The sequence below is a fragment of the Petaurus breviceps genome, unplaced genomic scaffold (assembly GCF_028583685.1).
Source record: "Petaurus breviceps papuanus isolate PSGF00001 unplaced genomic scaffold, PetGlider_PUasm1.0 173, whole genome shotgun sequence".
Classification (NCBI taxonomy): domain Eukaryota; kingdom Metazoa; phylum Chordata; class Mammalia; order Diprotodontia; family Petauridae; genus Petaurus; species Petaurus breviceps.
This window is the reverse complement of record NW_027185759.1, coordinates 1,136,192-1,148,550: the sequence shown is the minus strand read 5'-3', so window position 1 is coordinate 1,148,550 and position 12,359 is coordinate 1,136,192. Positions and strand designations below refer to the sequence as shown.

At 54.5% G+C, this 12,359-nt stretch overlaps 1 protein-coding gene across 1 annotated transcript in view; it reads right to left on the bottom strand.

Moving 5' to 3' along the window:
* Nucleotides 1-12,359, bottom strand: part of CAMKK1 (calcium/calmodulin dependent protein kinase kinase 1) — a 40,938-nt gene that overhangs the window by 27,852 nt on the left and 727 nt on the right. Inside the window, exons 2-4 of the mRNA XM_069083681.1 lie at nt 4,360-4,843; nt 2,866-2,913; nt 1,500-1,553 (exon numbers count right to left, since the gene is read on the bottom strand). Of these exons, the coding sequence (XP_068939782.1) occupies nt 1,500-1,553; nt 2,866-2,913; nt 4,360-4,843 (586 nt within the window). The remainder of the gene's footprint in view (nt 1-1,499; nt 1,554-2,865; nt 2,914-4,359; nt 4,844-12,359) is intronic.

The following is a 12,359-nucleotide window of genomic DNA, read 5'->3' as shown; positions in this document are numbered from 1 at the left end:
TCTCTCTCTCTCTCTCTCTCTCTCTCTCTCTCTCTCTCTCTCCCCTTTCTCTGTCTCTGTCTGTCTCTCTCCTCCTCTCTGTCTCTGTCTCTCTGTTTCTGTTTCCTCCTGTCTCTGCCTCTGTCTCCTCCATACACACCCCAACACTCATTGCAGCTCAAGGTCGTGTGTGTGTGTGTGTGTGTGTGTTGGCACACTCCCTTTTTGATCTCGAAGTCCACAAGAATGTCCCTAGTTTGAGCTGCTGTCCAGCCATGCCTTCTCTATCAACCAGCCGGTGCACCCAATGTTGGCTGTGAACATCCGCGGACCATGAAAGTAGCCTGTTTTCCAGGAGATCTCAGCATTCACCCAAAAGTGGGGGTGCTCACTCTTATCACCATGGGAGGGGTAGGAACAACCCACCTGGCCTGATTTCAGGGGCCTCTGTGCCCCACATTCTCCCGACTTCCAACCTGGAGCAGAAAGCCCCCTTCTCCTCCTCAGGTAGAGATCAGGTTTAAAGCGATGCTTCCCACTGCCTTCCCTCCACTGAATGTGCTCATTTCTCACTGGGCTTCATGCTGGGTCCACAGAAGAACCCTGCAGTGACCAAGATGGGTCACCCCAGACACAGATGGCCCAACCACTTGCCAAGAAGCTGGGGTTCCCCCCTGGAGCAGCCTGCTGAGGATAACTGAAACTGCTTCTTTCTCAGGGAGAGGCCAGGGCACTCAGATTGGAGACAGAGACACAGCCATGTGGCCCCGAGGTGCCTGCCAACCGCACACCTACCATTCCTTTAGCGAACCTTCTCTTCTTGGGAATGCAGAGGAAGGAGAAGGAGATACATGCCGTGCTCTAAAGAGGACAAGAGCCCCATCATCTGTAGTCTTTTGATTCCACTCCCCCATTTGTGCCCGGTCCTGACCTTTCTGCTCCCAGGCAGCATTCTGTCACTCCCCACTTCAAGAACCAAGAGGGGCTCCCATCACCCTGCCAACAACCAGAAACAAGCGCCTGCTCTTGATCTGGAAGGATTGCCTAGCATGGTGCCTAGAGAGTGGAAGGCGCCTTATTTTCTAAACGTTTGTTCATTGTTCGATTGCTCAGCCTGTCCCTCAGCAAGCTGGACAAATGCCTTCGCATCTTCACAGTGCTGGCCACCCTAGACCGGCACTGATGCAGCCACCTGGTCCTGAGCATGGCAGCCTTGCCCCTTCAGATGCTATTGTTTCCCTAAGCCCAGGCCTCCTGGGGATTTCTGTTCCCAGGCCAAGTTCAGTGACATGTGGAGCTGTGGGAGCTTGGCTTTTATCAATGAGGATGGACTACTGGGTCAGATACCCTCTGAGGGCACTGGGTCCAATCCTCTCTTACAGGAGAAGCAGCTTGCCTGGTGTCCCCCAGGTGGTACATCCTGGAGGCAAGATTTGAACCCAGCTCTCCTGACTACCCTGGCAATAATGAAGATCCCAGAGAGTTCCCCAGCCCTTCCTCCCCCCCCTGCACATACTCACATAATACTTGTCATCAGACTTGTTGTAAGCCAGACGCACCACGCCGTAAGAGCCCTGTGGACACAGAAGGGACAGAGTCAGCTTCCTTTGTCCATGGCTTCCTGGAATGACTGCCAAGTCCTGCTTCTGCATCTCCCTCCTTCCTGGTGCAATGCTTGGGGTCCTGGGCTGCTCAGTCTGCCCCTGCCCCTGCCCCTTCCCCTTTCAGCCCAGCCTAGACCAGAGAACAGGAGGCAATCAGACCCCACTCAGCCTCAATAAAGAAGCTTCCAATATCCACACGCACCTATCTCTGGGGCCTCTCCAGCTGGGGCCCAGCCCCAGCAGCTACCCCCGAGCTCTGTGCCTGCTCCTGCCCCTCCCCCACAGGGAGGCCTCTCTCCCTGAGCCCCCACCCCCAGCTGAGATCAACCCACCAGGAGGCTCTGAGCTCCTGAAGACCTGTTCAGTGGATTCTGCCTGATTCAGAGGCTCCTATGATTTAGGGCTTGAGGGGGCAGCAGAGACAGAGCTACAAGTCCAGCCCTAACTGGATCCAGCATCATCTCAGCCATCCATGCCCACTCTCCTTACACCCACCAAGTAACACAGTGGAAAGGCAATCAACCAACGGGCATTTACTAAGCACCAGCTTGAGGTCTGGCACCAGGCTAAGCACCATAGATACGGGCGCAAAAATGGCATGGTCTCTGCCAACATTCTATCAGGGAAGACTCTGTGTGTGTGTGTGTGTGTGTGTGTGTGTGTGTGTGTGTGTGTGTGCGCGTGGGTGTGTGTGCGCGCACGTGGGTGTGCATGGGAAGAATAAATACAAACTGAACCCAAGGCAGTTTGGGGGAATCAGAAAAAGTCTCATGTAAAAGGCAGGGCTTAAACTGAATCTCAGAGAAAATCAGGAGTTCTAAGGGGGGGAAGGGAGGGAGAGAGGGAAGGAGGGAGGGAGGACAGGAAGGGAGGAAGGGAGGGAGGGAGGAAAGGAAGGGAGGGAGGGAGGAAAGGAAGGAAAGAAGGGAGAGAGGGAAGGAGGGAGGAAAGAAGGAGCAGCCTGGTTGGGGGTGCCCAGTAGGGTTTTCCCTCAGAAGGAACAGTTAATCCTCCCCTCTCTCTGGCTGGGCTCTTAAATGCCATATTGTTTCCACTTGGAAATGAGAATGGAAATCAGCCGCAGCAGGACTGTTTAGCCTCCCAGCCTGGTCAGACAAGGAGTCCTGGCTGCCTGCCGCCCACCAGCACCGTCCTGGACCCCTGCCCAGCCCTTTACCCCTCACTGAAGGGATAGCATAAGCTGCCTCTGGAGGGAGGAGGCCAGCTCAAGCCTGAGCAGGCGCAGACTCGGAAGGAGGATAGGATGCCACCACCTACCCACCTTTCCTATCTCACTCTGGAGTTTGTACTGGTTTAGTTGGACGCAGTCCTGTGGGAGAGAGACAAAGGCAGAATCAGAATGGGATCAGCCCAGCCTTGTGCCACCCTACCCAGGCTAGGAGTTTCCAGCTCCAAGGTCTGGGAGCCAGGCTGATAATCTCAGCCTTGAGGGAAGGCTGGGAGTGGAGGGGCTCACTTGGTTAGGCCCAGGGAGGGAAGAAGGCCACTTAGCTGGGGGCAGGATACAGAAGCATTAGGCCTCCAGGACAGATGTTGTCATAGGGCATGGTTCCCTTGCACTTGTGGGCTGTTGGGCCAGTTGGCCATCTGGACGGTGAAGGACTCACACAGGCACAGACTTGCTCCCTCAGGCCCTAGTGGTAGGCCAGGAATTAGGTGGCAGAAACCACCAGGTGATGTCAAGTATCAGCAGCCTCTCAACTGATCGTTGGTGCCTGTGTCTGGAGACGGGCTGCTGGGAGGTGGTCACCAAGAGCATTCATTACAGGCATCTGGTTCTCGGTCAGTACAATCTGGGTTCAAACCCTGCTTCAGACATGGCTTTATATCTCTGAGCCTAGTGCCTCACCTGCAAAATTGAGGCCTTAAGAGCCTCTCCCTCCCAGAGCTGTGGTGATGTCATCTAAAGGGTTAGGGGCCTTGCAAAGACCCTCTAGTGCTCCAGAATCACCAGCCAGGATTATGGTTGTTGTGACTGAGGGCAGGGCATCACTGGGGTCTCTGCATGCCCAGGGACTAGAGTGGTGACCAGGTGCTTGGGGCCTCATTGATGGGGGCTCTGTCCATGGGATGTGAACTCCGATCTCCTGGCTCATCAACCTGGCCCCTGCATCTGCCAGGTCTATTGAGACCTTGTGGCTTTCCAACAACTCTGATTCTGCAAAAGCCCCAGCATGCCTGGGCTCTGGCAGAACACTTGAGACTTTAGGGAAGTGAAGACACTGTGAGTGAGAGACAAAAGCCAAGAGTCTCCCTCTGACAAACCGTAGGGTGGGGCTGGCTGCTGGCTATGACCTGCTGTGGCTGGTAATGGTCTTGAACCCAGTCACCTCCCAACCAGCCAAGGAGCACTGTCCTCCCTGAGCCATCCCCCAAGGGTCATGAGGCTGTTAAGTTTTCTGTGGGCACAGTGCTCTGACTTTCCCACCGGCCCCTCTCTGTTGGGCTCAGGTTAGCTGCCCCTCTCTCACCTGGTCAGACTCCATGGGGCTTGTCAGAGCAAGGGGGCAAAGGCCTCAGGGGGCTGGAGTGGAGCTGTGCTGGACAGCACCGTTGGCATACCCGAGGAGCAGTAGCTATCTCCTCTCTGAGACCTTGCCCTTGCACAAACTGGGTGGAAGAGCCACCAGGGTGGTGCCCAGCGAGGGATTGGTGCCAAGCGCTCTCTCTGTCCTGTGATGGCACTGGCAAAAGGGCTCAGGGAGCTATAACCCCCACTCCTGTCCCCAGGCTGTCTGCCAATGGCCTCACCTACCTCCACATCTGAGATGGACACTCTGTTGGATTCGATGGTGGGCCGGCGCACGATGCGGGGGGAGATGTGGTTGGCAGGCCCTGTGGCATAGGGCCCGCTCATAGGAGGGCAGGCAGCAGAGAGACAGCTCCCACTCGGTCTTTCCTGGAGGGAGAGCTTCCTGCCAGACAGCGAAGGTCGGACAGGGGTGCTCCTGGCCTCTCTCGTGGCCGGGGAGGGGGCCGATGGGATTCTCTCTCTGGCTTCAGCGGGGTTGCTGCTTGTTTGGAAGTCGTGGCCGTGGCTGTCCCCAGAGAAGACCATGCAGTCGTCCCTCTCTCCCGTTGCCCCTCGCTCGGCCACACGGATGGCAGCGACTCTCTCCACCAGCTCTGTGCAGGGGTCTTGGCAGCACAGCGCTGAAGCTCCCTCCATGGTGGGGGGGAGGCCAGGTGCATGCACCGATGGGGCCTGGGCTTTGGCCCAGCCGGAACAGCCAACACCCCTGGGGAGAGACAAGACGGAAGGAAAGGGGGGGTGAGCGACAACACGGCTACAGGCTTTGGGACCTGAAATGCTGCCCAAGACTGCCCCTCACTCCCCGTGTGGCCCCCTCTGGGCCTCATCTTCCTCCTCTGAAAAACCCATTCTTGGTGAAAGGGCGTGCTGGGCTCCTTCTTGTCCCAGTCCCACCTTCCAGTGACCTTTGGTCTCTGCTCCCTCAAAGGTACAACATACGGTAAATCTAAGGAGCCTGCCCTGGCCCAGCAGGGGCAGGAACAGCACCTCAGCTTGAGGGGGAAGGGCATGAGCAGATCTCCTCAGAAGGATACCAGACTAAGAGGCAGAAGGTGCCCGAGGAGCTGGGCCAGAGGCTGGGGCACCACATGGCAGCATAGTTTGGCAGGGAAGTCAGCCAGCTCTTGGCTCCTCCTGGAGACGAGGCACAGGCCAGCCCACAGCTGTGGGGGCTCAAAACCTCCTCCTGTGCCTCTGGAAGAGTTCTCTCCCCCGCCCTGACTGCAGAGAATGTCCCCCAAGAACCACAGCTCACCGGGATGGAGCCCCTGCCTACCCTGCCTCACCAAGCCATAGGTAAGAAAGCTAGCCAAGTTCAGCTGCCTCTGAGGGGGAAGAGGCAGGAGGCCTGAACCCCAAGTGCTCTGGGCTGGCACAGACTTCAAAAGCCAGAGTCTGGCTCGACCTACACCCCAACAAGTGACCTCACATCCAGAAAGGGGGCATCTGCTCAAGGGCCTCCCTCCCTCCCAGGGCAGCCTACCCCACTTGGGACCAAGCTGTGCTTGTACCTGGGCATGCTAGGCTCACCAAGGGGAGCTCTTGGAACACAGGAAAGATTTTCCTGTCTTTGTATGCCCAGTGCCTAGTCCAGAGCTGGGGCATACAGTAGGAGCTTGTTGACAGAGTGAGCTATCTAAATGGGTAAAGGATTCATCCTTTCATTATCATTCATAATCATTCTTCCGAGGGAGGAAGGATGGGTAGGAGGAAAGTTATGTGAAAACTGAGACCCAGAGCAAGTAAAGAAGGCCTGTCCCCAAGCTTCTGGCCAGCAGTGGGGCAACTCTGTGCTCTGAAGCCCGCCTGCCGCCCTGGCCACGTGAAGGCTCCCGGGAGACAGGCAGAGCTCCCTTTTCTCCTCCCCTCCCCACACGCTGACAGAGAAGCCCCAAGAGGCCCTATGCTCCTAAGGAAGGAGGGTTTGGGCCCCTCGGGCTTCTGCCTCTTTTTCTCTCTTCCTCATACTCATTCTTTTGCATGACTGAGAAGCTCCCCACCTCCTGAAAAACCAGCTTGGACCCAACAAGACCACAGCAGGAAAATGGGAGCCTTGAAGGTTATAAGCTCCCTGTTGCTGGAGAAGAGGCTGTAGAAATGGGCTGGCCAGGTTCTAGCACAATCTGTGTGTAGCTAACATCTACAGAGGCAGCTCTCAAGGTCTCAGACCAGAGGACCTTTGAGCTTTCTTCCAGCCCTAAATCTGAAGCTCTCTTGTGCAGGGGGCTTCCCCAAGAGCCGCCCAGGGGCCCCAATAACCTCAATTCTCATAGCCAGGGAGCCTAAGAAATATACTCTGTCTCCGGGCCAGCATTCTCACAGTGGTGTGATTGGGCAAAAACCCCCAGTGTGACCACCTGGTCCTTTATCCTACCCCTCCTCAACTCTCATCTGGGCCACTCCAACCCTTTCTGAAACTGAAGGGGATGACCCCCCCCCAGTTCTCAAGACACCAGCCCCTTCACTAGGGCTTATGTGAGTTATCCTCTGCCAGCCCTCTCCTCCCTCCCCAGATGACTTGAATCCCATGATGTGTCTTCAGTCTATATGGGCTCATGTGCACCCTTGTCCTCCTCATTCAAATGGCAGGAGAGAGACAGAGTGGGTTCATTCACCACCACTAAGCACAGTGTGACGGAGGGTAGGTGGTTTATGACATGTTTATTGGCTGGCACAGAGTTGGTGCTTGATAAATGCTTCCTGGTTAGCGGAAATGCCAGGCAGTCTAACATGGACTTTAGGAGGGGCTGTAGAGCATTAAAAGTTCAATAAAACCAAGAGATTCTTAATTAAGTGCCAGCCGAGCCAGGACTGCATACACAAGGGTGAGCCTCAGCTCCCTGTCCTCTGAAGCTTGCCCTCTGATGAGGGAGACAGCAGGTGTGTATAAAGGCATGTGCAGACTGAATGAATATGTAAGTAAAACAATCAAATAGAGACAGGGTATTTGGGAGAGAGAGGGCCTCAGGACCTGGCTGGGAAGGATGAAGAAAGGCTTGAGCTGAACCTCAGAGGAAGTCAGGAATACTAGAGGGAGTAGTGAGGAGGAACAGTCCTGGCAGATGCCAGGCAAAGGCACCAAGGCGGGAAATGGGGGGTCAGAGACACAGAAGAATGCCAGGATCCATATGGCTAGAGTAGGAAGTGCATGGAGGAGAGTAAGGCATAGCAGGTCTGGAAAGGTAGGAAGGGCCCAGTTTATGAAAAGCTTGGAAATCTCAGAGCATGCTAGGAGAGAACACAGTTCTGTAGGACTGAGAGACTCTCCAGACAATTCTGGTGAGAACAAGAATGGGGAGCCGCCTTACACTAGACAGATGTGGCTGCACAGGGAGCTCTTGGAGATGAACCATTTTTTGAAAGACAAGGCCAAGTGCCCACTAGTGGGTGTGGTGGCCAAAAGGCAAAGGTCTGAAAGCGGCTGAGGCCTGTGACAAAATCCTAGGACAATAAGATGGTGGATTTGGAATGATTTTTCATTTGTTTTTTTCCCACCTAATCATATTTTATTTTTCCCAAGTACATGTAAAGATAGTTTTTATAAGATGTTGAGTTCCAGATTTTTTCCTCCCTCCCCAAGATGGCAGACAATCATACATAGGCTCTACATGTATGATCATGTTAAGCAGCTTTTTGCATTAGTCATGTTGTGAAAGGAGAATCAGAACAAAAGGGGAAAACCATGAGAAAAAGAGAAAAGAGCCGACTTCTATTTCAGTTTTGTTGATAGCGAGATGGTCCCAGGTGAGGCAGAAGCCACACCTGCTGGGCCCCTTGTGCTCATTCTGTGGAGCTATCCCACCCAGCTCGAAGATTCTGTGACTCAAGCTGACCCAGAAGTGCTGGACAATTCAGTCTGGACTAATCGCTTGGGCCCATTCACCTGTTCCCTCTCTGTCTGTGTCTGACCTTTCTCAGTCTTTCTCTGTCTCTCACTGTTTCATTGTCTTTCTCTGTCTCACTGTCTCTCTCTCTCTGTCTTCTCTCAGTCTCTCACTGTCTCTGTCTGTCTTCTCTATCTCTGTCTGTCTCTGTGTCTCTGTCTCACTGTCTCTCACTGTCTCATGGTCTTTCTCTGTCTCTGTCTCACTGGCTCTCTATTTCTGTCTTTCACTGTCTGTCTCTGTCTCACTGTCTTCTCTCAGTCTGTCTCTGTCTTACTGTCTCTCCCCTTGAGAAAACCATGTGCTTCCATCGGGCAGTGTCCCCTGGCTTAGGATGTACAGGTGTTGGCTGTGATCGCAGGTCCTTCTTCCTGCAGGAGGGCTGCGGTGCCTTATACGTTCAGGACAGACAGTTGTGGGAAGGATTTCCCATTTGTTAGCCAGAAGTCATTCGAGTCGATTTTGGGGCTGCTGAGTTAACGATTCTCTCGTTCAAGGCAGCCCCACTCCTTGTCCACCGGGACTGGCCCTAATTAAGCTACAAATTCCCCTGCAGACAGAAATCTGATGATCTTGATGACAAAGCTCTGGATTCGCATGGACTCATCTTGGCTGGGGCCAAAAGATCCCAAGAGTCCCAAACCCTCTGGTGCAAGCCGGGTTCCCCTCTCCCACCTTCCATCCCCCTTAGCATAAGTAAGCAGGTCAGTGGGGGCTGCCAGGCTCTATAGCTGCAGGAAGGGCAATTTAACAAGTGCCCTAGATTTTAGGGGAGAAGATGCAAAGCAGTTAAAAGAAAGGAGAGGCCAAGCCAACCAATCAATACCCTTTATGAAGTGCTCACTCTGTGCTAGGGACTGGCTACAAAAATGGACATGTAAAAGCCCTGCCTTCAGAAGCTCACATTCTAATGGGGGCCCAACAGGGCAGCTTACACCCTAGTGGGAGAGACAGCCTGGGTTAGACACAGTATCTTACAGAGGAGAACGGTGTGGTAGACAGGCCTGGGAGCAAGGGAGGCTAGATAAGCTGGACAGCGTCCCTAGAAAGCAAAGAATGCCCCCCTTCCCAGTCCTATCTGTCCTTGGAGACTGTCAGCTCCCTGATGGCCCAGATTGTCCTCTTTCTGACCTGGCCAAGGGCCCACCAGGCACCCTGTGGACTCCCAGGATCCCAACATCCCCAGAGGACCGACAACTCAGGAAGAGAAGGGCTGGGTAGAGTCATGAAAGGCACATCAGGGAGTTTCAGCCCACTGGGCTCTGCAGGAAGCATAATGCCATGGTCATGTCTGAGATTGTAAGGCTAGAGTTCCTCAACTGCCCATACCCAGAGGATGGGGGGAGATACTCCTAGGGGGTGACATGGCAGGAACCAGAGGTGGAGAGTGGTCCATTCTGCACTTTGGGGAATGGGGGCAGGATATGAGAAGCAGAGATGGAGTTAGATCATACAAACACCAACCTGGCTTACCAAGCATGCACAGGCTGGATTCCTGTGCTGTCCCTTGCCCCCCAGCTTGTCCCTTCTCCAGGTGGGAGGTGATGAGAACCTGAGCTGAGCAAGTGATGGTGGCTGTAGGACGATGGATGTGAGAAATATTTCAATGGCCATAACTGTCAGGACTTGGTGACAGATTGAGAGTGAGAGGGAAATCCCGAGCCCAGATGTCAGCCAGAGTGCCTCAGAGGATCCTTCAGTCATTGAAGCAGGGCAGCCAGGAGGCATGGATGGAAGTGGCTTGGGATAAGCTTCGATTCAGGCACTGGTGGGACACCCGAGTGGGGCAGCCCAACCAGAGGGTTCCAGAGAGAGAGGACAGAGCTGTCAGCCCTCTGCCTGAAGGTGGGAGATGAAGCCAGGGACTCAGTGAACTTTTCTGGGAGAGAGCCAAGGTGGGGTCTGGGTGGGAAGTCTCCCCTGTGGCACATTGGTAGGGGCTGGCTGAAAGGGACCAGAGACCTCTGGCTAGAAGAGACCTAAAAAGCCAACCTTCTTATTTTACAAGAAACGGAGTCCTAGGGACTTGGCTAAGGTGACGGTGGAACACTTAATTCTTTGGGTGAGAAGGGCACTGACACAGAGATTTCCAAGGACAAAGTTCAGAAGGGGGAATGGAGACAGGTCTGTTCATCTTTATCACACACACACACACACACCTCCCATCCCCCATAGTCCTTCATAAAGTGACTCAAACACACAAAGAACTAAATATTTGTTGACTCAACAGCTGATGAATGGACCTCTGATGGCATCCCAGTCCCTCCCCATCACCTTCAGGATGAAGTCTAAAGCTCTTATCCTGGCATTCGAAGCCTTCCAGGTTAGACTCACACTGGACTATCCCTAACGGCAAAGCTAGGCCTAATGGGGGAGATTCCAAGCACCCAGTTCAGGTTCAATAGAAGGAGGGCGAGAGGGATCCCTCCTCTGGGCGGGAGCTGGTCTCTCTCATGTCCAGGGTTCATTCCAAGTCCAGGCTGCTCTGATTCACCCTCCACCTCCCCCCCCCCCAACCCCTAACAGTTCTCCTGCAGCCACATTGGACAACCCACAGTTCCCTGAACACACCCTGTGGTTTTCTGTCTTTGCCCACGCAGCACCCCCTCCCAACATGCCCTTGCCTCTTTGCCAACCCAAATTCCACCCTTTCTCCCACACAGGCCTGAAGCCCTCTGGCTTATCACTGGGGGCAGTTCAATTCTGGAGGACAGGTTCTGGGCAGGCCTCCCACCAGCCTGGAAGCCCAGACACCAGACAGCCTTCTTCTGGGTAAACTGAGGATCAAAGCCCACAGCATGTGTGAAAATCCCATCCTGCAGGAGGCTGAGGCTCTGGCCACTGCCCAGTCACTTACTCTGACCACTTCAGCTCCAAAAAGCTCTCTCATCTCAGCAAGGACTCACTGAGTGCTCTCAGACTAACCAGCCAGAGAGTTCAGTCTGATGAGGGTGGGGGACAAACGGAAGGCTGGAATCCTGTCCTAAGACAGGCTTACATACAGCAAAGGCATCCCACCCAACAACCCCACCAATGGTGGGCCAGGCTCTGCGTGGTGACCTCCGAAGAGGGTGAGCCCACCGGCTCCAGGGCTGCCCATTGCCCTTGGGATGCCCTCTCTGCCTGGCAGCCAGGAGTCTCTCTGCAGCTTCTCCCCCCATTATTGCCCTAGACCCCAGGGCTGAGCAGAATAAGCCTCATCCTGATGCACCAGCACTCAGGGCCCTTGGGAGCTGCCTCTTCTCCAGCTCCTCCCTCTTCATAGATTCTGGGACCTTTGCCCTCCTGGCCACCCTCCTCTCTGGCTTATTCATGTCCTTCCTAAAAAGCATTGCCCAGCCCTCAAGGCAGGGGCTGAAGAGCCATCACCACCACCACTTCCCCGCCCCCCCCCCGGCTCCATTTTTGCTGCTGGGGGGCCAAGGAAGGAGGGGGGAAGGAGGCTGGAGATGAGTGTGGAGGAAGGGTCAGGAGAAGGGGACAAGAGCAGCCAGATGGGCCCTCTGAGGTCACCAGCTCCAGTTTCCCTACTTCATTGTAGATTCTCTTGAGTTCAGGGGAAGCCCAGAGCTCCCCTGTGGGTTGCTGCCTACCTTCATAAGGGAAGGAAATGTTCGTTTCAGTTTTAAGTTAGGGAAAAACCAAGATGCTATTTCCTCATCCAAATTCAAGGGTCCTTTAACATCTCTCTGGGGACACTTATGATATCCTGATCAAGTCCAATCCAATTTGCAGGTGCAAAAACTGAGGCCCAGAGATTAAGGGACTCACCCAAGGTCACAAAGCTAGTAAAAGGCAGAACCAGGATTCAGATCCCTTGAGGGGATGTTCCCTTCAGCCCCCTGGCAATCTACCAGTGGGGGAAACTTCCTACCCTGACCTCACCTTGGTTCTCTCCCAGGAAAGTTCATTGCATCCTTGGACCTCCCTACAGCCATGATAGAGGGAGGGGCCGGGGCAGGGTCTGCTCAGGCTTGGGCCACAAGTGATAAGGAGTGTACAGTTTAGAGAAGTCCTGAGGTGGGACCAGACTTAATGCTGTAGGTGAGGGAGAAGAACTGAAGGTAACTGAGCATAAGCGGAAATAGGGATGTTGGAAGGGGTGGACGAAAAGGTTCAGTTTGGACATGTTGAGTCTGGGACGGGAGGGACTCATCCGGGAGGGAGATTCTAGGGGGAACTTAAAGTGAGGAAAGGACAGCTTGGGGAAAGGCCACCCTGCAGCAATGGAAGGACAGCCATCAAAGCAGGCAGAGAAGGGAGATCAGCTAGGAGGGGAGCCAGGAGCTCTGGGGTCAGACAGGGGGAGAGCCAGGAGCTCCGGGGGTCAGACAGGAG